The sequence below is a fragment of the Capsella rubella genome, unplaced genomic scaffold (genome assembly GCF_000375325.1).
Source record: "Capsella rubella cultivar Monte Gargano unplaced genomic scaffold, Caprub1_0 scaffold_8, whole genome shotgun sequence".
NCBI lineage: Eukaryota > Viridiplantae > Streptophyta > Magnoliopsida > Brassicales > Brassicaceae > Capsella > Capsella rubella.
The window spans coordinates 11,224,000-11,248,011 of NW_006238916.1; the positions used below are offsets into that span (position 1 = coordinate 11,224,000).

The 24,012-nt window shown below is 35.6% G+C and overlaps 6 protein-coding genes across 6 annotated transcripts; 1 reads left to right on the top strand and 5 right to left on the bottom strand.

The window, feature by feature from the left end:
* Positions 1 to 3,199: 3,199 nt before the first annotated feature.
* LOC17876458 lies at positions 3,200 to 6,065 on the bottom strand. Its single transcript, XM_006280030.2, has 4 exons — positions 5,732 to 6,065; positions 5,555 to 5,643; positions 4,381 to 5,436; positions 3,200 to 4,283 (listed from the first exon to the last, which is right to left on the bottom strand). Exons 1-4 carry the CDS (start codon positions 5,955 to 5,957, stop codon positions 3,516 to 3,518), a joined length of 2,139 nt encoding a protein of 712 aa, XP_006280092.1. The 5' UTR covers positions 5,958 to 6,065; the 3' UTR covers positions 3,200 to 3,515.
* A 3,244-nt stretch (positions 6,066 to 9,309) lies between these two features.
* Positions 9,310 to 11,701, top strand: LOC17877088 (gibberellin 20 oxidase 3). The gene is made up of 3 exons (XM_006281536.1): positions 9,310 to 9,830; positions 10,468 to 10,789; positions 11,411 to 11,701. Exons 1-3 carry the CDS (start codon positions 9,310 to 9,312, stop codon positions 11,699 to 11,701), a joined length of 1,134 nt encoding a protein of 377 aa, XP_006281598.1.
* A 2,779-nt stretch (positions 11,702 to 14,480) lies between these two features.
* LOC17876120 (probable carboxylesterase 120) lies at positions 14,481 to 15,697 on the bottom strand. The gene has a single exon (XM_006280741.2). The coding sequence runs from the start codon at positions 15,595 to 15,597 to the stop codon at positions 14,611 to 14,613; it is 987 nt and encodes a 328-aa protein (XP_006280803.1). The 5' UTR covers positions 15,598 to 15,697; the 3' UTR covers positions 14,481 to 14,610.
* Positions 15,698 to 16,508: 811 nt separating this feature from the next.
* Positions 16,509 to 20,170, bottom strand: LOC17876210 (DEAD-box ATP-dependent RNA helicase 7). The gene is made up of 13 exons (XM_006279525.2): positions 19,631 to 20,170; positions 19,279 to 19,413; positions 19,047 to 19,187; positions 18,830 to 18,941; positions 18,679 to 18,749; positions 18,410 to 18,564; positions 18,195 to 18,306; positions 17,955 to 18,056; positions 17,805 to 17,865; positions 17,528 to 17,696; positions 17,343 to 17,439; positions 17,167 to 17,261; positions 16,509 to 17,087 (listed from the first exon to the last, which is right to left on the bottom strand). Exons 1-13 carry the CDS (start codon positions 20,060 to 20,062, stop codon positions 16,763 to 16,765), a joined length of 2,007 nt encoding a protein of 668 aa, XP_006279587.1. The 5' UTR covers positions 20,063 to 20,170; the 3' UTR covers positions 16,509 to 16,762.
* Positions 20,171 to 20,556: 386 nt separating this feature from the next.
* LOC17877055 (embryo-specific protein ATS3B) lies at positions 20,557 to 22,106 on the bottom strand. The gene is made up of 3 exons (XM_006281014.2): positions 21,939 to 22,106; positions 21,701 to 21,811; positions 20,557 to 21,115 (listed from the first exon to the last, which is right to left on the bottom strand). The coding sequence occupies exons 1-3, from the start codon at positions 22,056 to 22,058 to the stop codon at positions 20,780 to 20,782; spliced, it is 567 nt and encodes a 188-aa protein (XP_006281076.2). The 5' UTR covers positions 22,059 to 22,106; the 3' UTR covers positions 20,557 to 20,779.
* Positions 22,107 to 22,609: 503 nt separating this feature from the next.
* Positions 22,610 to 23,801, bottom strand: LOC17874855 (embryo-specific protein ATS3). The gene is made up of 2 exons (XM_006281002.2): positions 23,585 to 23,801; positions 22,610 to 23,263 (listed from the first exon to the last, which is right to left on the bottom strand). The coding sequence occupies exons 1-2, from the start codon at positions 23,798 to 23,800 to the stop codon at positions 22,814 to 22,816; spliced, it is 666 nt and encodes a 221-aa protein (XP_006281064.1). The 5' UTR covers position 23,801; the 3' UTR covers positions 22,610 to 22,813.
* Between the last annotated feature and the right edge of the window lie 211 nt (positions 23,802 to 24,012).

The following is a 24,012-nucleotide window of genomic DNA, read 5'->3' on the forward strand; positions in this document are numbered from 1 at the left end:
TTCTAGACTTTTGCTTGCATAAATGTAAGTATTTAATATTTCTTTTCCGCCAGTTGTAAATGTTTAGTAATCAAATCCCATATATAGTACTATATCTTTAGTTTTTTTATTTGTTAATTTTTCATTAATTAGAAAAATATGCCACTAGCTCTAGCTCTATAAGTCTATATATATATAACATTTCGTTTAAAACACATATAGAACGAAAATTAAGTTTTAATACTAGCAATTTTAGAAAATTGCCAGAAGAAAATAGTCCATTTTCATGTAAATTCATGTAAAATATTTTTTGAAAAATTCATTGTAATTGTAAAGTAGAATTGAAATTGCTAGTTTGCTACGCCCCATAAAATCTAACAGCTTAAGTTTTAGCGAAAATCTATGTTGAGTATGAATCTCTCTTCGAAGAATGTCTTTTTTTTTGTTTTTCTCTTTTAAGTCATACGCACATAATACATTCTCATGTCTAAATATGTGTAGTACTAAAACTAAACTAATTAGCTTTAAAAATCTCAATATCTAAATCTGCAAATTCCTAATATAAGTCTTAATCATGAGGAAAACATTTCCTTCACGTTTTATTGATTTCTAAATTCTACTTTATCCAAAAAAATTATCGAGTCCTGAAAGAGTTCTGTAGGACACTTCAAATTCACGCTATGCATTCTCGAAATCATTCTGCTAATCCAAAAGTAGACTATTTAATTTATGTTACTTATGATTAGTACTATATAATAAATCTCGAATATGTTCATAGATTTACCAACAAGACATTTAATTCCAACAAACTGGGTAAACAATTAAATATTTATTGCAGGAAAATATGCAAAGAGGTTAACTAATTAATATGAACATCATTTAATAGATTTTGGTCAACCCTAGCAACAATAACGGTTAGTAAAAGAAAAACATATTATAATACGAAGAAAAAGAAATTAGATAAACCCATGTGACTTTGGCTCTAGCTAGCTCATCTTATAAGTTTTGCTGCTTAATTTTGAATCTCCCGCTCAACGGTCGACAGATTAGTTGGACACCTAAGCTACGACAAATATAATATGATCATAAGATAACATCTATACACTCGCATACAAACACACGACATTTAAATGTGGAAACCTGATGTTACTCGATCCAGACCCCTTTTTTTTATATATACTAGATGTAGAATTTTGTACTTAATTTACAGCATCTCTTTTATATTAAAGAATAGTTAGATAAATATAATTGTGAGTTATTAGTTTTTTTACTAAGATATATATTCAGCACTACTTCATTAAAGTAATTACATCTGTTTTTTTTCTTCTTCTTATAATTATATGTATATTTAGTCAGGTAATGAGATTTCAGTGCTGAAATTTATGTACTGATGATAGTGTGAGTTTTTAACACTGTCAAAGGAATTCTATAATGATTAGGTTTGTATGTTTACTGAAAGATTACAATCTCGGCCACCGAAGGTCCGTAATTAACCAAACACATAACTAAATCAATTTTATTTGATTTTTAATCTTTAATATAAGTTTTAACAAACGTACACTACATACTATATGCATTGTAAATTGCATGAAATTGTGTCTTCATTACGACAGATGTAGCTTTAATCTTCACGTAAATGTCTCGGGTCCATGCAAAATCTATCTTTCGTATTGTCTTTTTACTACTTTACAAGGTTCTCTTCACCTTTTCTACTTTTCTCTTTTTCTTTGTCTTCTTAAAATTTCTATATTTATTATTTTATATATGTAAGATATATTCTTCTCTTACACTCCGTTACATATAATTATTTTGGACGATCGTCAGAATTATTTTAAGCTCTCTGAGATGCACAAACTCTCATGACATGATAATAAGAACAAAGATACATAGTAAGATTCCTCTTGAAATTTACGTACGTTTTTTTGTACCTATCGTCAACGTCATAATCGTCAAAGGCTTTTGAAAATTTGTTGTGTCTGCCTCTTATTTTTAAATATATTTTTCATAATCTTGATTTTGCCATCGTTTCTACACGTTTAGCATATTAAGAACACGTTGAGGTCGTAAAAAATGACATAGTCCACACTCATAGAGTCATAGTCCACATGATCAAACATATTTGAAGAATTATGTATATTATACTAGGGAAGTTATATACGTATAACACTAATATGTAATTATGTATTGCTATAATATGATATTTCATCAAGCTGATTCAATAACTATAGTGTCATGTACTTTAATTATTTTTATCTTTTTTTGAATGACCATAATTTGATTTTGTCACATCTCCATAACTATAATGTCATATTCCGTTTGGAGTGAATAATTCTTTCTGCAAAAAATGTGTGATGTGTGTCACATCGTCAGAGTAGCTTGAAACCTTTTTTTAACTAGCTATCGCTTTGCGCCAGATTAATAGGGTAGATTTCAAACCGGTAATTATACTTTTTTGTTCTCAATCAATTTATTACGTTATATATGTTTGAATGTTTCGTTTATATAGTTTGTGAAACTAAAATGAATGGAATCATTGAATAAACTTTTTTTTTTTTTTTTTTTAAAGCTTGGATGTTACTGTCCAAAATAATTTATTTTGTATGCTTGTTTGTTTGATCGTATGACATATTACAAATACTGAATATAATGACATGCAATACTTAACGCACATGAGACCACAACACACTCTTCATAACACAACTTTACTTATATAAAGGTACTGCGATGAAGCCTCTGCTGCTCTGCACCACACCGACATTAAAATATGCATTCACAATTCGCAAAATAAAATATATTATCTAGTAATCAAACCATTATGGTCTTTAAACACTAAGCAGTATTTCTACGACATAATTCATAAAATTATTCATAAAGAATTGTCAAAAAAAAAGGGTTCAAGTTAAGGCTAATACGGCAAAAAAAAATATATATATATCAAACAAAACAATTGGGACCAAAATTATTATTTCTTTTTCCCCTACGTAAGATTCCTAAAATAGTATATATGCTTCTATAGTTTGCGTGTAATAATAGTATTCAAACCTATACCAATTTCAAATATTTCCCACTAGACCCCATAATTCATGTTTTTGACTGTTGATTCAGTGTCATCAAGTGCGTGAGATAGGTATATTTAAACACATCGATCGACACATCTTTATCTTCAAATATTCGTTACAAAAGAAACCAAAAAAAAATATTCAAAAGAAAAGAGTACTCATGAGTCAAGTAATACTACTATTCTTTGGTCTACTAGCTACATATATAAGCATAAGCATATGCAAAACCCATGGCATGTTGGAATACGCGGGGGACAAAAACATCTGTGAGATTGACACTTCTATCTCTCTCTCTCTCACATTACGGTCCACACCACACTCACTCTCACTCTCACTCTTTTTCAAAAACAAAATTATTTTTATTTATATAACGGCTAGAAAAGTATTTTGAAAATTAATAATCTTAAAACAAAGAAAAAGAAGAAGATATATTCTATACAAAGAAGAACCAGTAAATGTCTGCCATGTGGAATACTTTTATCCACGTGGAAGTCTCAGTCTCCTTGTGGAAGACGAGTCGTGGTGGGACTCCACGTTTGGTGAGTATCTCGTCACGTGAACTCCCCACGTGCCCCTGACATCATCATCGTTACGCTTATTATTCGGCGCCGTTTTGGTCATCCACGTGGCTATACACTCCGTCGTCGTTTCGGTCACGAGTGTTTCCAAGATTCCTCTCTCGATCTCCGTGACGATTCCTTCCCCGTCCTCTTCGAACGCCGGCTCAACCTCCGGGAAGTCTCCGCCGACGAGAGCGTCGATATCTTCGAGAACCAGACACTTTGCCAACGGGAACCGCTCGATTCTCCGAGATAACTCCTCGATGAGCTCTGATCCTTTTAAGTTCCTCTGAGATTGAACTGAGTAACGGCATACCCAAGGTTTCAAATTGATGTGTGGTTTTAAGATATCGGCGAGGATCTCGTCTACTAAGTGGAAGAGCAGCTTTCTGTTGCATCGGAGCGCGAGATTTTCCGGTGGGTTTCTAGGTCTGGTCGATGTAACAGCGAAATGTTCGAGGAAGTAGAAGATCGATGGATCGAGTGGGTGTGAAGGAGAAAACCATTTAGCGTATGAGATTGGTGTGTCTCTGTCGATCCCTGTTCTTCTCAGTGTTCTTGTAACGTACTCTAACTCGCCGCCGGCGATTGGTACAATGTGGGGTTGTGATTGGCTCGGAAAACTAGGAAACTCTGATGATGCTCTGTTCCTTGGTGTTTGCGCTTCTCTGAGCTTTACGTTTGACTGCGAATATCAATGAAAACGTTAATAAATATTTTAACTTTGGATAAGGGGAAAGCATTGATTTCAAAGAGAGAGAGAGAGAGTACGTGTCGCGTACCGATTTGTGATGAGGTGATGAATCTTTCTTCTTGATGGTGGGAACACTAGTGAAGTTGATGAGATGATTAATGGACAAAGGTGTTTTTTTGCTCGAAGATTTGTCTCCTTGAATGAGAAGAAGACCATTGCTGCTCTTGTTGTTGTTGTTACTTGTTGCTGGTGATCGAACAAACGGCTCTTCTTGCATTGTCTGTGGCGGCTTCACTAATCTCGACTTGAAATTCTCTGGTTTCTTGCATTTCTTTGTACATTTCCTCTGTTTTTCTTGCTCTGGTCCCTGTGGCTCTTCTTGCACTGTTGGTAACCTGGTCTTGTCTTGAACCTTGACTGTTGTTTCCAGAATCTTGGAAGCAACATTATTTGTCTGAGGTGAGGTTGGTCTGCTTTTGGGGATTTCCGTTAACCCCAGTCTCGGGGATGATGATGAAGAATCATGAGTGATGATTGTGATCTTAGAAGATGATTTCTTGGAGTCATGAATCTCTCTTGATTGTTGTTCTTTGTTGGTAATATCAGTTCCCATTCGTCTCCGTCGGCTTACGTTCTCCTTCAACTGCATCACTATCTGTCTAGCGTACTCACGTGGACTCCGATTCTCTTTATCTTCGTGTATCTTCATCTCTTTGACCCTCGTAAGCCTGACATTCTTAATACCAGCTTCTCGTTCAGGCAACACGTTGTTGTTCCTGTTGTCTCTGAGATGAAGCGAAGAACGTTGTTGTTCGTAGGAACAGTTGACGTCAACGGATCTTCTTCCGAGTGAAATCCTCGGAGTCTCGGGAAGAGAACGAGTGCCTCCGTCTACAGAGTTTCTTTGGAGAGAGTAATGTCTGTGTTTCTTGGTGTGAGAAGATCTTGTTGGTGTCTTGAGATCGATAAAGTTAGAAGAAGATGAAGAAGATGGGGTAGGAGATGATCTGTAATTGTCAGGAACAAGATCAAGACCCATGAGTCTAGCAACCAAAGTTGGTGTCTTTATGCTCGGAGAATAAGATTCAGTAGCTGCTGTAACAGATGATCTTGCTTGTGGTTTGGTCTTGATTTTAATACCCATCTGGAAGCGAAAAATTTTATGATTCGAGTCAAAAGGAAGACACTTTTTAAGAACCCAAGAATGTTCACACAAAAAAAAAAAAGACAAGAGTGGATAAATAAGTTATATTCACACTAACAGAGATATTGAGATTTCCATCTTTTCTGGTTGGTGAGAATGGAGTCTCATCCTCCGTTGATTCCAAGCTGTTTCTCGGCGCATCTACGCCTGAATTTGATTTACAATAAAACAGAGAAATGAGATAATATATAATGTAAAACAGAATGAAGAAAAAACAGAAAGAAGAGGAAGGTACCTTTAGAAAGATGAAGCTGGTGATGGTTAATAGGAAACTGTAAATGGTGAAGATCGAAAATGTTGAACACAGCACTCATGCAACCAGCCGCCGTTGCAGTATCACCGGCGAGAGACGACGGCGGAAGCGGCGACGGTGGTGCTTTGATTTCTTCTTTCTTTGACTTGTTTGAGGATTTCTTCTTCCCTCCGCCACCTCCGCCCAGCCAGGACCAGTCTCTTCCCATTTTTTATTTTATTTTCTAAACCGGGTTTAAGAATGAGCTCTGTAAGTCTTGAGAGTTCTTGAATTGGTTTTTGTGACTTGAGGAGGAAGAAGAAGAATAAATATGAAAGTGGGGGAAATGGTTTTTTTATTTTTCTTTTATAAAGATTAAAATTAAAATATAGCTAAGAGAAAGTGGATCCATGAGAGACCGTATAAAATAAATAAACACGTATATATTTTTATTTTTACTCATAGGCTTTTTTCTTCGTCAACTATTTTTGCGTAGGGTTTTTAATTAGGAGAGATTTGTCAAATAAAAAATCAATTAATATTTTGAAAAAAAAAAAGAAGGCTACTTGTAATGAAAATAAGATATATGATTTTGGTTTTGAAAAAAAAATGGTAAGTAGGGGCCTGCAGGGTTTTGGCGTCTTTGAAATACGTAAATGTTTTCAGTATTCCGTCGGAAGAATACAAAATACATCTCAAGGTCTGCTCTGCCATGACGATCGAGTAAATAGCTTGAACAGCTACAACATATATATACCATTCGTTACCATATATAGATTTTACAATACATGGAAACACAACAAACAAGCCAGTTTGAACCGCATTATACATACATACTTGAAGTTTTTAAAAAAAAAATTATGTTCGTTTCTCCTTCGACAACGACAATGACACAGTTTCTGTTGTTTGTATTATTGTTAGCCGATGATATGTCATGGAAAAATATTTTTAAAAATGATTCATTACTAATTAATTATGTGTAGCGTATGTTTTTAGTTACAAATTACTATATATGTCAGAGAGTCTCGCAACTACAACACCACCACTGTTATATAATATTACATAAAAAAAAAAAGAATGCAACAACATAAACAATTCAAGAAGCTCACATTACAATAAGATTCGTACAGTACACAAACTCCATGGGTGGTGTTACCAATTACAAACAACGAGGGGATCTTCAATCGTGACCCTTTTATGTTTCAAACCATGACGTCTTCCTCCTTCTTCCTCCTTTCAAAATTTTTTATCCTTAACTCATTCTGACTTTGCCTTTTCTCGTAATTTAATATATCCAATGACCCATCATTAAACCAAGTACTATGTGATCTTATCCATCAATAAATGTGATGTGATTTACCACTACTTACCTAGTATATACTACATTGTAATAACGAGTAATATACACCCACACGACCGTTGTGTTGGTCATCCCTCGGATACGGATACATCTTCTTATAATTACTTAGTTGTCATTGGACTTGGATAGCGATAGTATAAAGAGAGGTAAAAAGAAGTTAAGCTAGCAGTGAAAGTAAAACAAAAACAGCCCATTTATATATATATAGTGCGCATTGTGTGTACTAAAGAATGATACATTTCTGTACAATGTAAGAATTAATAAAGGGCCGGGCGAGAAGAGAAGACTGGACCATATTTAAGTGAATGTAGCCAATACAAATCACATGAATTTTGATTTTGATTTTTTTAGGTATGGTCATAGTACGTTGTCCTCGTAATTAAAACAAAGAATACAGAAGAAAAATGTTTTATATTTCAAAAAAAGATTGAGCTTAAAAACAAAACAAGAACGAAGAAGATAGGAGGAAAGAGCCAATGAGATTAGTTGTGTCTCCAGTTTCATACTAATTAGGAAAGATCTCAGTTTACACTTGTGGATTTTTCTTTTATAAACATGCATCAATGCAACATCCCTGCAACATTGCTATCATCATATCTATAAAAGGACCACAACTCTCTAATTCATCATCTGGACCATTTTAGATCATGTTTTTGTCAAACATTCCAAGTGGTAATTAATCACATTTCAAATCACATCATTTTTTTATTATTGTTTTTATCTTTATATATCCAACTTGAATTGGACTATTTCTCCATCCGTTTCAATAAAGAGTGTTATTTTAAAAAATAATTTTTGTTTCGCAAAAAATGTCATTCTACATTTTCAATATACTTTTAACACTAAATGTTCTAATTTAACCATAAACGCAAAGCTTATTTCAATTAATTTAAATCATTAATCAATTATTTAATAAGGACAAACATGTATAATTCACAATTTTCTTAATTTGTGTAAAATATGTCAAAATGGCACTATATGAAACAGAGAGAGTATTATATTTTGGTACGTAAAATAAATTAGTTTAGGGCTGTGACACACTTTGGTTTTTGAAAACATGCAATGATTGTTTGTGATATACTGTATTTATAATTGAATGCATAATATAATTTGGATATAGATTTCGAAAGAAAAGTAAAAAAGATGGAATTAATGTTGTTGTTTGTATAATTTTTATTTATTCCGTATTTGCAGAGTGACAACATTAATGTGCTAAATCAAATAGAGTAGCTTCTATAAAGAAGAGTAGGTCCATCATATTCTAATAATGAAAGATATAACTCTTTGCAAAATTAAATTCTAAAAATTTCATGTAAATGTCCCCTCTGAGTCCTGTTTCTAAACTGTTGTGCACACAAGCTGTTTCTTCCAAATCAGTACCGAAATTTAATAATCAAGATTTGGAATTATTTACTGAGTCAGTACCGAAATTTAATTCGAAACCTTAGTTAGATCGACAACATTGGTACAACAATTCCAAATATCAAATCAAGTTACAGCTTCCGTTATATTTGGACCCAGATATCAATTAGGCCTGCTAAGGTAAATATAAAGCCCAAATCCATGGGTATGAGCATGTCTAAACCTGTGGGAAAGCTTTTCATTAGTTGCATCTATTTAAACAAACCTTATATCAGATCAAGATGTGTATAATTACATTTCTGTAAATACAATGTGTGTATCATAAACATATATACACATATTTTGTTTTGGATCAATTTTTAGTTAATGTGCTGAGTGCTAATATGATGTATTCTGATTCGAAGATCTTAACAACAAAACAAAACTATAAATTAGCATTAGAAAGTGGAATATAGCATTAACAAACAAAGTGGAATCTATTACATATTTTGATTGGAATACTATTTATTTATTTTTCTTTTGGTTGGTAAGTGTGCTCGATCACTCGAGCTCGTAAGCATAAGCACTGACCCATGCTTTGAATGCTACCCACAAGCCACTAGCGACAAGCATATACTATTTATTTATTTGTTTTTTTTTCTTAACTTTTTTTTTATAGACATGTCACATATTATATACTTCATAATAATAAATCAAAACTCCGTATTAACTTCATTCTCCATCCCCACTCCTATAAATGTCTCCTCAACTTAATAAGACGACTCAAGAGTCAAGAGAAAGCCTTCAAAGTGTGTATAGTTATTACTACTATATATTTCCAATTTAATTCCACCATAAAGTATATTAACAAACATCAAATATGAAATCCATCTCAAATCTTTCACATATAGGCTTCGATGCAAAACTCATAAATCAGCAACCAAACAACATACCAATAGAGTTCATATGGCCCGACAAAGAGAAACCCTCCATCGACGTCAAAGAGCTCCATGTCCCTATCATCGACATCTCCAGTTTCCTCTCAGGCCAAGACAACCAGATCTTGGAGTCGCAAGCTTCTAGGCTTGTGTCCGAAGCTGCCAAGATTCACGGGTTCTTCATCGTCACAAACCATGGGATTCACGAAGGGATATTGTCACGTGCCTACAAGTGTATGGACATGTTTTTTAACTTGCCGGCTTCTGAGAAACAGAAGGTGAAGAGGGAGTGGGGTGAGATCTCCGGTTATTCCGATAGCTTTGTCGGGAGATTCTACTCGGAGCTTCCTTGGAAAGAAACGCTCTCGTTTAGGTTCTCCGCTGAGGAGAAGCTCAAGAATGGCACCGAAACTGTTAAAGATTACATCTCTAGGTCAATGGGTGACTTAAACCAAGAGCTTGGGTAATTTTTCCTTTCCTTTCTTAACAATCATAGACTAATAATAGTAATGACTAGTGAATATTCTTACCTTTCATTATAAGTGTGGTTTTAAGTTTTCTTTTGACACAAATGAAAAGAAAAAAAATTATGTTTTTGTCTTGCTTCTTATTAATATATTTTATGTATAAAAAAATTGGTTCAGAGATAAAACTAGAAGCTTTATCGATTATTTGCACTCAAACAGAGGGAATATCGTATTATAATAAATTTTGGTTTCACAGGGAATTATATTTTGAAATTTCAATTCATGTTTTTAAAAGACTCCAGTTTTCAATTATTACTTTCATATATAAATTATATAAAATATTAATAACGCCTACAGAAATTTTAATAGTTCTTAGTATGCATTATTAAAAAATAAAATGATATTATAATGAGATAGAGGAAGTATATGTTAAATTATACTCCATGTAAAAATGACAAAAATATGATGTCGAAAGGCACATATTAAAGTAAGTGACAGTGATTTTTGTTTTCAGTGTATAATCATTAATGAGATTCCACGAGTATACATGTAGTACGAATGTATGATCGAACCAAATAATAATAATAATAATAGACAAAAAACAATATTAACTATAATGACTATGCCATGCAGAAGTGTATTTCAAGAATACGCAGAGGTGATGAACACTCTCTCATTAAAGATCATGGAGTTTCTTGGAATAAGTCTAGGGATCGACAGACGCTATTTTAGAGAGTTTTACGAAGATAACGATTCAATACTTAGGCTGAATTATTATCCGCCGTGCAAGCAGCCAAATCTAACATTAGGGACAGGTCCTCACAACGACCCGACCTCTCTAACCATACTTGATCAGGACCAAGTTGGTGGTCTTCAAGTTTTCGTGGAGAATCAGTGGAGATCTATCGCTCCAAAGCCAAGATCATTCGTCATTAACATCGGCGACACCTTCATGGTAAATAAAACTATATTTCTCTTACATAGGGGGAGGGGGGGGGGGGGGAGGAATGTACAAAATATATTTATAGACTGTAACATCTTAGCTAGGGCATACTAAAAACTTATCTATATCACCTAAAGCATTTGACTTTTAAGTAACTTGATTTGTTTGAGTTTGAATATATTAATCCATAAAAAGTTTCATGGTGATGAGGGTGTTATATGTAACATGCGGCTGAAGAGAAAAGAAATAGTGTTTAAAATGTCGGTTGCCGTGGGATGGTGGGAGGGTTATATTATATGCATCTTATATAGTATTATATAATACAAATCTTACCAATATCACCTTTATTAACTATTATCTATACTCTATAGTGCATATGAAAAACTGAAACATCATAGTTAGAATACTTGATTTACAACCCACAAAAAAAACATATGATAATGATAAAGTAGGTTTCTCTACTATGCTGAATTGAGAACAAATTTTTTTTATGTATATAACTTACATGCAAAACATGCTATTATACATAAATTAATATATAATATTTTTCCGCGAGATATTATACAAGAAATGTTGTCAAGATATTGAAAGTTAAATACCTTTGTAATTTCAAGTTTGGATTGTATTATACAGGCGTTGACGAATGGAATATACAAAAGTTGTTTGCACCGGGCAGTGGTGAACAGCGAGAGGGAAAGGAAGTCGATAGCATTTTTCTTATGTCCAGAAAAGGACAAAGTGGTGAAGCCACCAAAGAAGCTACTAGAAGCATTCGGTCAAAGAGTGTACCCTAACTTTACATGGTCCATGTTTCTTGAGTTCACGCAGAAGCAGTACAGATCTGACAAAAACACTCTTCAAGAGTTCTCAGACCGGCTTAAGAGCAACCAAGTTGTCAGCAACAAACTTGTCGAACAAAGTTAGAAGAGATGCAAGAGAGACAATTAATAAGCGTTTTGATCCTTTTTTTTTTTTTATATAAAGAAATGGACTTCTCCAATTTTGTTTACCAAGCTATCCATATATTCATACATATATATGCCTGAAATATCGAATAAATGTTTAATGAACTTCTTAGTTACTTTTTTTTTTAATGTTCGCACGTATCAGATCACACATAAGATACGAAAGATTAGACTCTACAACTCAACATCAACCCCATTAAAAAAAAAAACATCAATATCGTTTTTTTTAATTTCCATAGGAACCACAATGTTAATTAATGGAAAATTAAACTCCGAATCTTGAACATCATTATCAAGAACTCTCGATGAAAAAACACCACCAGCTGCCATATTAATTCAAACATCATATTGGAGACGAGAGTTTCACATAAGTATAGCTATGCTAGATTATATCAATTAAATTAACCAAAGATATTTTTTAGCTAGGTCTTATCGTCTTTGGAGATAAGATTCTGACAGTCATTCACAATAATTGGGAGATATCATCAGAGCAATAAAAGACAAGAGAGCTAGAGAGCTGATCAGAAACAATCTTGTACATTTATGTTGCATATACCCGCGGCACGAAGGCAGTGGCCCTAATGAGTTAACATAACTACGGACCCCTTTATGTTCTGTTCTTTCTATATATGTTATCAAATTATTATTTTTCAATATCAAATTTTGTCGTCCTTATATCAATTTATTAAAAATTTAAGTCGTAATGATTTAGAAATAAAACATTAACATTACGTAGTAAATATATTAAAGTAAGCGTATACACTTGTTAAAATAAAATGTAAGATATGTATATATATATATATGTTTAGAAATAGAGATCCATTGTACACCCTATTCAATTAAACTTTGCACAAAATTAAGATCAAGTCATATAGGCTGGTTAGATTAGTTGTGAAGTTCTTAATAAGTTAATATGTCCTCGCATAGTACTACACAACTACTACACAATTCTAATGCATTGTTTCTAAATTCGACAATCGATCTTAATTTGTATATGACCAAGTGTTTTGTATTAAAGGGTAAAGACAAGAGAAATACAACAAAAAGTATGTCCCATCTAAATAATTTTCTTTAAAGACTCCCACACGAACAGTAGTTGTTCATTCCACCATATCCATTAAAGCTCGATAGACGACACAGTTAATTTCTCGTTCTTTGCTTCCTTCTTTCGATAGTGATTATAAGAGTAGTACAAATCTTCCCTAACTCGCATGTGTGATGGTATGTAAACAATTATTTGGATGTCAATGGAGATGTGCCAACAATAAAAGAAGACATCGTGTGTTTGTCCTGTGTCTTCTTAATTGTAATATGATTCCATGCATCTAGCTATTGTTATCATGAAAAGTTTGATGAATAAAATAGTAAGATGGAGCAATTATAACCTCTTTATATTAATTTATTTAGTAGAACGTGATTAAAACGTTTTTTTGGTTGTTTTCTTAATTGTAGTGTGTGCTTCCATCATACTATAGTGTTACCAATGAGCAGTTCCATGAACAACCAACAAATTGACAAAATATCTAATTAAATAAGTAACTAAAACTACTTTGTCAATCGTTTGAAATTAAAATAAATTGAAGTGTACACACAAAGATACTTTATGACTTCTAATTTATGATAATAATTTTTATGTGTTTCCTCACGAACGGAACACACGTTTAGTGATCTCTAACATTCCTCACGATTCTGATTATCAAAGACACACTATAAAATGATAAATTTATTAGCAAATGTTTTCACTTTAGCTAAGGGTGAATTTAATTGAGCCAAAGATATGCAGCTAGGTCCAGCATTGCGATGGCGAGAGAGCAACGCACGATCGACTTGTCCTTATTTGGATTCTTTCACAATATATATTGTTTGTTTGGTAGTCAGTATATATATATATTTTAATTTTATTTTGTGAAATGGTGACTTTTATACTTTAGTGAAAGAATGAGAAGACAAAAGAGATGCATGTGAGGCGGGTCTCTCTTTATATTTTTTTAAGAAGAAGAGAACTCAATGATGGGCCATTATTGGGCTTTGGCTTGTGGCGAGGGATTGGATGACTTTTAACCAATCTAATTAACCTTCACGTGCTATCGTTTTTTGGCTGTGACAGTGATCAGACACACAATTTATATGCCTCGGCCGACAACAAATCCAAACACGTTTAACGTTTTCTCATTTATGGGGCTGGGGGCTTTAGCATGAATTGATTTAAGACTATTATTATTTACTGTTTGTTGTTATTGTAATCTTATAGTTTCTAAATTTTTTGATTGTGACTTTTATTTGTTTAGTTCAAGTTGTGAATTATTTTTGTTCTTTCTAAATGCAACATAACACAGAAGGAGAAAAAGAAGAAGAAGAAGTCAAATTTGAGTTGTGAATAATATTAGGGATTTTGAGAAAATTATAGGAGAGTGTATTTTTTGGTGGTAGAGCTATTGGCTTTGAAGACTGTATTTTTCTTCAGATGAATAGTAAAAAAAAAAAATTAGTAGGATGTTGGAAACTTGATTGTAAGAGATGAATATGGATATTTCTCTTGATTGATGATGATTTGACATTTGAGAAACAAAACATAATTATCGGCTAAAAATGTGAAAAGGAATAGGTTCATTTGTTCCACCGCACACGACACAATTCTGGTGGAGCTCATTTGCTTAAGGGGACTATTCTTAAGAGTTAGGACCAATCTGGACCAGTTGTTAAGAGTGACTTTACGACTAACGTTCAAGGGGTACATGGGCTTAAAGATATTGGGCTTTCTGTTTTATTAAATCTGCTGGGGGGGTCATTAGCAACTGGGCCTTTAGTACTATTATTTTATTTTATGGAAACCGAAAAACATATCTGAACAAAAAAAGAAAATAACGGTTACTGAGCAGAGGAGGATATGAAACTTGCGATTGAAACAAACATATTTTTACGCTTAGAAGCATCCTTGATCTCAGCACCGTGAACAGCGCCGTCGATATACTGCTCCGCCACGTCAACTCCCTTCTTCCTCATCAGCTTCGCCACGTCTCTCTGCCGATCAATCATCGGATCTAGTTCTCCTCCAATCGACATCACTTTCCATCCCAACCGTCCGAATTTCTCCAGATTCTCTGATCCATCTCCCACCGTTGGATTTGAATACTCGTGATCCCGGTCAACGCCGATGGGAAGACACAAATCCCACATTACGTCGGTGACTGCGGGAGGGCAAACCTGATCGTTGGCAAGCTTGATCTCAGATTCGCATCGCTCTTTCGCGCCGAAGAACGAGTGGTGTAGGATGAATCCACGGATCTGTAACGGACTCAGCTCGGAGACCGAATCAACGGATCTTAGCCCGACGTTGTAGGCCAAGTTCCCACCGGCGCTAGTTCCCATGAGGTACACATTTGAGAGATCGGCGTAAGATTTTATCCACTCGTCGTCGGAGTTTTTGATCCACTCCAGGGCCTCCGTCCCGTCTTCGTACGCCGCCGGTAACCTATGCTCCGGGGCTAACCGGTAAGAAGGAGACACGACGACGGCGTTGAGTTCACGGGCCATCTCGGAGCAGAAATCGTGGAATAATTGCAAGTCGACGCTGCAGATGACGAATCCTCCGCCGTGGTAATACACGACGACAGGGAGCTTCTTAGAAGAAACGCCGTCGATTACGGCGGAGGAGGGAACGTAGAGACGGAGCCACGTTGACTTTGACTGGTTCACGGGAACATCTTTAGAAACGGCGGGGTTTTGTGGGGAAGGATCAGGTGTGGCCGCGGCGCATGGTAAGTTGTTGAGGAGGCGAGTGACTGAACCATCTGGATTCCTTACCATGTTTAGATAAGCGTAAGGATCAGCGCTTGGAGTCTTTTGTTCGGACATTTTTTTTGTTTTTGTTTGTTTGGTTTGGTCTTTATGGCTTCATAGAACTCGTATATGCTAAGTCTTTATATAAGGGCTTCTTTGCAAAGTAATACCTATTCCCATACCAAACGTAATATCTATTTTAGTACAATTACTATTATAAATATGAGAAGGCAAAATAAAGTGTGTTTGATTTTTGTGTAATAGAGAAATAGTGAGATGTGAGGAAGCTTCGAGTGTAGAGATTTGATTTCGTGTAGATTTCGCAGATTCACGTGATTTATTTCAATGAATAATCTCTTTGCATTTAAAGAATCTTAAAGAAAAAGAAAAAAATCTACAATGGTAGCTGAGGCAGATGTCAAAAAGCGGCAAATAATAGTACAACAAATAAGAAAGGGAAGATGTATTAAAGTTTTATAGTAACTATAAATTTGATTTTTAACACAACTGGTGTGGATGATACATCAATTACCAAATCATAAGTTTGTTTTTTTCTTCTTGTGTGATTAGTATGCAAAGTTGCAAACCTAAGTGGAGAAAGAAAATATTAACCACACAATCTAATGACAATGACAGTATAAGTAAGTGCTCTTTGATCTTCTCTCTTTTCTATATGCATTAAACGAGAGACCCGTCTTGGTTTACATGTCGCTAGCACGTCTTATCCCATAAACGATAAAGTTCCAAAAGTTGCTGCTGAGTTATTGTGATTTGTGAGGCAAAAAAAAAAACTTATTTGACGTTTGAAAATTTTGAGTCGATTAACAACATTTTCACGTGAGAATCGTATGACTAGTATATGTTATAATCACGTGAAAATCTAAAAAGAAGTAAATGGTCGTAAGTGAAACTCAAGTCTTGAAAGTTAAAATTATTTCATATATATAATAATCACGTGAAAATCTAAAAAGAAATAAATGGTCGTAAGTGAATTGTGAGTGATGAGTAATAAATGATCATCATTATCATCCAAATTACACAAAATTGATATGAGGATACAAGAGAACCTCTTTAAGTTTGATCAAAGCAAAAATAAAAACAAGAAGAAAACATTCAAAAAACACCTATAATGTAGTAATCATCAGCGCAGCAAAGATAGTAATATGACATAATAAGAGAGGAGCTTAGTTCTTCTTGTCAAGGAGACGTAAGAGTTTGAGCTTTTCAATATTTCGGGCCCCTACCACCTACCTCCTCTACCACCGCCTCTTCCTCCTCTGCCACCACCACCGCCAAACCGATTTCCACCAAACCGGTTTCCGCCTCCATTATTGCGACCAAATCTTCTTTGTGGCAATGGTTCTCTCTCCTGAAGTTTAGGCAACTCCTTAACGACTTCCAAGCTCATGCTCCCAGCACTCTTTTGTGCAGCTGCAAGGAACAAGTCTAGATCCGACTGAACAACATCGAACACTGCTCCAGTTTTATCTGCTGTTAGACTCAACCCTTCAATCCGTTCCACCTTGTCTTCTGGAATATTTCTCCTTAGCATTCCATACACAAATCTGTTGCAACATTTTAGTACTTACTTTTAATGTTAACAAAGACTATAAAAGCAGAATTCATGGAGAGAGAGGAGCTTACGATGGAGAGAATATTGGTTTCCCTGCTTCAAGATGCAGAGTTACATGGTTCTCCATTGATGTAAGAAGTGACCTTTTCTTAATCTCAGTGAAGCCCTGTAGTGATCAAAATTCTAAGTACTTGTTTTGAATTAAAAACAAATTACATCAAAGGGAATTTTTTTTAATGAGACTAACCGCAGTTTTCGCAAGAGCTTTGGCGAGGAGTACTTCAGCCGATAAACCAGAAGTTTTTAATAATTCCGTGGCAGCTACCAAGAATGCAGGAATCACGCTGCATTTAATGTATTCGTAGGTGAATATACCATTTCCTAATTTTTGATTATATTTAAAAGAACAATGAGGTGCAACTGTGAGCATACCTGTCACAAACTTGTTTAATTTTCTCAGCAGCTTCCATACCAACAGCTCTGGCAATATCATCAGGCTGAGGTGCAGAAATGTGCTCAAATTTTATACCAGCTTCTTTTTCAATCCTGGTTACACTCGACTTTCTAGAATCGTAAAGTGTAACTGCAACTCCAGTGTTACCTGCAACAAAAATAAAATAAAGAATTATGACAAGAAGCAAACATTACACATTAATCAAGCAACTGCACAAGTATCACATAGCCGTCTAAATAATGATTATGCTTTTACCAGCTCTTCCAGTTCTGCCTGAACGATGAATGTATGCTTCGACCTCACGTGGAGGCTCACACTGCAACACATTTAAACAAGATATGATGTTAAAACACCAACAAGGCACTATTAACCCAGAATGATTATAACACATGGGCTCCCACTAACCTGGATAATTAACTGCACATCATTGATATCTAGACCACGAGCAGCAACGTTAGTAGCCACCAATGTCGAAAACTTGCCATTCCTAAATCCAGCAAGAGTAACCTATAATCACAGAACTTATAGTTAGCAAGCTGAATATCCTATGTTAGAGCAATATAACAGGATACTAAGAAATTATCATATTTTCCCAACTTAACTTTGCCTATGCAAGAAAGCTTGAAACAAAATTTGATAATATACCTCACGTTGTGATTGCTGTATGTCTCCATGCAAAGCTCTTGACCCAGCTAACAAACCAGAAAGCTGGGAAGCTTCTTCTTTTTTCTCAGTGAAAATAATGGTTTGGCCTCCACTAGATTGTGATAAAAAAATTGGTTAAGAGACTTGCACACTTCCACTCCAGACAATGATGGTTATGGAAAATGCAGCAACATAGATAAAGTACTAAAGGATACCTGCTATAGCAACTGATAATATCAGGAATCAACCGAGACATGGCTGCCTTATTACAGGGAATAGCAATGTGTCGTACACTATTACTGGCCTTCATTTTATCATTACCAACAAGATCAATAGTCTTCTGGTCTCTTTTAAGAAACCTGGTAGAGATCTGGTAGAAGCAAGAAAGGTCTCAGCCACAAATAGAGAGAAAAGGAACAGAGCAGCAAATTAAAAAGCTTAATCCATAAAAAATAGCAAGAAGAAATAATTGAAAGGGACGCACATTTTTCACCCATGATGGCAGAGTAGCACTGAAGAGAAGAGTCTGGACTTTAGTAGCATCCTCCACTTTCCCTGAAGTTATAGAAAGAAGATATAAGAAACTATGGATAAGCTGTTTCATATAAAAAAAAAACAAAAATCCCATTACAAACCTAAAATAAGTTCAACATCCTCGACAAACCCCATCCTCAACATCTCATCAGCTTCATCAAGAACACGGAATTGTAGATGGCTCAGATCAATGTTTTGTCTTTCAATATGATCCTGTAATGAAAATCAATTACAAGGTCAAGAGAGCACACAAGCAAAATTTACCCAGAAACATACGTTTAGAAAAAGAGAGAGAGACAGAGAGAGAGAGAGACGTACCTTAATACGACCCGGGGTTCCAACCACAATGTCAACACCTCTCTTTAATTTATATTCCTGGCCAGTATAACTATCACCTCCATAGAGACAGCAAGAAGTTAACCCAACTGATGCTCCGTATACATCAAAGTCAGCAGCTACCTAACAAAGATAAATATATACATCATTAGAAAATGCAAGAGAGACAAAAATTAATATGCAACAAAGACGGTAATATGTTCAAAATCTTTACCTGCTTGGCCAATTCTCTGGTCGGTAAAAGCACCAAGACACTTGGTGGCCTGCCATATCCATTCTTCTTTTTGCTTTTGGCAGGTCCATTGATCAATGATTCCAATATAGGCAACACAAAAGCCAGTGTTTTACCCTGCATCACACCATATATAGATCAACACAAGCAAGAGATTCACAATATAGAGTCCCAAGTCTCAGAAAAATATCTACCTAAATTAGCAGTTTAGGAACTCTTAATAACAAACCTTCCACACAAACAATCGAAAGCCCCAAACTTAACCAATTAAATACAGAGACAAACAGATCATAAGCAAATAACCCTGAATTCAAAATCAGACAGTAAGCAATACCTGACCAGTACGAGCCCGTCCAACTAAATCAGCACCATCGAGAACCATATCAAACGTTGTAGCCTGAATGGGGAAAAGAGCTTCAATACCCCTCTCCTTGAGCTTCTCCCTCAAGGAAGGCGAAATCCTAAACTTGGAAATAGCGTTAGGGTTATCAACTTCAACATCTTCAGCACCCAACTTGACCTTTTTGCTGCTCTTCTTCTTATCGGAGCTTGAATCACTCTTGCCTTCCTCCTCCTCCTCCGCAGCCTTACGCTTCTTCTCCTTCTTCTTACTTTTCTTCTTCTCCGACCCTTCTTCGTCCGAAGAAGAAAACTTTAGCTTGGCCTCCTTCTTCCCCTTCTTAGAGTCAAGCTCTGGGGTTTCCAAGGCTATCTTCTTCTTCATCTTCTTCTCCTCTTTCTTGTCGGATAACATTAATGAAGGCATTTAGGTTATCGGCGGGGGTAGAAAAATAGAGAGAGGCTTTAGAATCGAATCTCTCCTGCTTTTTGAGAGATTGAGGCGATTTTAAACCAAAGCAGGCAGAGAGACGAAGAGGAGGAAAAATGTTTAGGGTTTACGCCACTTTTTATAGTTTCTAGATTGATCCAAAACCCTAATAAGCGCCTTTTACCGTGCAATCTAGTCCGTTGATTTGTTTCGTTTTGCTTGCCGTTTTTATTTTATAGAAATAGAATGCGCGCCGGTTTTGTCCTGGTGTCAAATAGGTCCTTAAGACTCAAAATATCTTCTGTCTTGTTTTGTTTTGTTTTTTTTTTTTATTCAAAGACTCAAAAAAATATCTAATTTCACTTTTCTATTATAATGGTAAGTTGCTAATTTTCTTCCTTTTCAGAAAAGTAAAAAAACTCGGCATTTGTGTTTTCGATTTGAGTAATAAAAAAAACCAAATCGACGTTTTCTTCTCAACGAACACAAGCTTTAAAACGGAATCTCAAACACTAGAGTTGATGGACTGTCACAAATTTCTAACGAATACACACACACTTCTCATAAAATCTACACACACTCTGTTATTAGGAGTAGTAAACTTTCATCATAGCTTTACGGGTTAATACATTATCTGAGACCCAAGAACGGTACACATTTTTTATTCTTCACAAGTCCTAATTATGTTCATACAAAACCCGACAGTGAAAGAGCTTACAAGAGCAATGTTGTACCGGCGACAATAAACCCTAGGAGTATGAGCACGATCCTTCTGAGACCAATGGCTAAGACATTAGAATCCGAGGCGCTGTTGCAGTAGTTGAAACCATACCATACACTCTCAGGGACGTGCGTGTTATATGAGAAGGTGACCGCTTTGGAGCCATGGCTATATATCTTTACACTCTCAGGAATCCAACCATCTGGACCTGACCTGTAGAGATACACATAGCATATCTGGTATGTACATGGTCCGTTTATCTCAAATGTATCTGATGAACATTGCTCAAACGTTTTTGTAGATGGATCGTCAAGCCTTGGTGCATAAATCTGATTTAGGAAAAGCAAAACTCTGAGCTATACATTTCATCAAACCAAAGCTAAAAACTTAACATCCTTACGGTTTATTAGTAACAGATACATTAACAAATTAGACACTAGTTACGACAAAACCAATCCATTGATACTTGCAAGTATTCCAAAGATGTGTATATTCCTCTAAACCCTCAAATGTTCAGTGAATAGAGAACTATAAGACTCCACATAAACGATGAATTTGTCACTGATACTTGTGTAATCCGGTGTGTAAAACATGAAGCTGTACTCTAGATCAGCAAGAGCAATAGCAGAATTTGAGAAATTTTGGTTGCTAGGTTTCTTCCGTACCAGTGATAATGTTAACCAAGAACTAACCTGACCAGCTAGAGAAATCTAACGGAACCAAATGAGCTCAAAATCTAAGTAAATTCACTCTAACTAAGCTCAATTACAAAAGAATCAGATCAACCCAATGGGCGAAATCAACTTAGTTGCTGGGACGAAACATTCAAATGGAACCCTAAGAGGCTAAGACTATTCGATAAACCAAAGTCTTACCAAAATCAAAATCTAACTTCAGCGGGGGAAAAAGCTAACCTGGTTTCCATATCCATCGCCGAAAGCGACGCTGATCTGATCGCGCGTGTACCTCGTCGACGAGCAGCTCGTGGAGATGATCACTGTGTACGAACAAGTATTCCCCAATCTCTGTATCACCAATGAAATTTAACGGCCGTAGAGTGAAAATCATAAGTTTCTCGAGAAAAATTGTACATAGGAAGACGATTAAAAATTCTCCGGAGGAAAGTTTTAAAAACGGGGAAAGAGAACGAACCTGGATGAGACTGACATTGAAAGATTCAGCGACGTGAGGCTCCAAGACGTTTGATTCGGCAACAGAGATGGATATAAGGAAAACGAAGGAGAAGAGAGTGAAGAGTCGTACGGACGCCATTTTGGAGCTTCTCACAAAATTGTTTCGCAGAGATACCAAACGAAGAGAGAAATCGAAACAGAACTTGAGAAGGTGATAAAGTATCGAAAGCTGAACCGGAATAGACCGGATCAAATTTGATTTTTGGTATAAGAACCGAATTAAATGGCAACGCTCCCAAGTTACAGTCCACACGTCTCTCTACTCATGTCTATTATGTCATTAGGTAGATTACAAATTGTAATTAATGTTTTGTGTATTAGAGAGACTAAACAGATACAGTACATTATTTGTAGGTTATGTCTTAAACTCTTATAATCAAGATAATAATTTAAGACTTTGATTAAATAATTTCACATATCAAAACGAAACTTGCAAACTGATATGTATTGTCTTTTTGATATAGCAAAACTGGTATATATATGATCAACAATTTACAATAATTTGTTTACTCTTAGCTCTAGAATTAAGTAGAAATTTTTTAATTTCAAGAGTGTGTTTGCTCATTAGATTGGTACACAGATGTCGTTGTCGAATTGTATTTTCGTGGTATATATGTAGTTATATGTTAATTAACGTAATCTCATTTTTTAAACAAGGATAGTCATGATAAATCACATACAAAACAGGCAGATACAAAGTTCATATGGAATGCTTATTGATAACTCTAAGTTAGAGTCTCAAACTCATACGTTAACTAAGGAAAGCTTTATGCTTCCACAATATCCAACTACAAAGCTCATTAGTTGTATTTAAGCAAACTCTTAAGTAATAGCTCAAACAACCACAGCCGCAAAGGCAAACACAATCACAGCAACCGCAACAACCGAACCTTCACCACCTCTACGTCCAGAGGCAGCAGACGGACGTGGTGGTGGTGGTGGTGGTGGCGGGACAGAAGGAGGTTCCGGAGGAAAAGAAGGCGGTGTAACGGTGGGGGGAAACGGGGGGAAATACGGCGAAGGCGGCGGTAGACTGGTGTTGTTGCAGTTGTTTTTGCCGGACCAAGTGTTCTCAGGGACGTTTTTGTTGAAATCGAATTTCACGGATTTGGAACCTTCCTTGTATACCTCGACGGTTTCCGGGATCCAGCCGTCGGGACCGGAACGGTAGATGTAGACGGAGCAGATAGTGTCGAGACATTCACCTTTGATTTGGAATGTGTCTGACGAACATTTCTCAAAACCTCCTCCTCCACTTAGCGGTTCGTCTAGTCGTGCAGCCACCTAATAACAATATTAACACAAACTATTAGACTAGAGCTCATGGTTTCCTAATATACTTTCAAATCTTAAATAATTGTTGACATCATTGGTATAGTTAAGATCTTGTTTTTAGTTTTTTTAATCGTTTCCATCTAAAAGCTAAACTAATCAAATGAAGTTTCGTTTTGGTTTGAATAGCTTTGGTTTATACGATTTAACACACTTATTACATGCATCCATTGCAACAAGAAAGATGGAATAAAGTTTAAAACACACAAAAAAAAAGAAAAGGAAGGAAACAAAATAATCCCAAGGTTTGTGGAAATTAATTTGTAAACAAACCTGGTTACCGTTGGCGTCACCCAAAGCGATACTGATCTGATCCCTAGACCAGTCAGGAGAGTAACAGCTTGTTGTGACAATCACGGTGTAAGGGCAGCTTTCTTCTTCATGAAGTTTAAGAGAAGAGATGAATGGCTGAGCAGTGAGAGAGAGAATGGGATTAATGAAGCAGAGGAGAAGGAGAAGGAAGATGGGTGAGAGAGAGAAGTACTCCATTGTTGCCTCCTTGAGAAAGAAAGATGGGTGATGAGAGTTAAAGGGAGAACTTGAGAAGTTATATAGATGTCTAGTGTTACCTTCTTACTTACAGAAATTACGTACACTTGGCACAACACAACCCACAAACGAGCATACAGAGCTACTAGACCAAGTAAAATATCTTTTACTTAAAACAAAATATCTTTACTTAAGAGCTACCAGATAGTTGA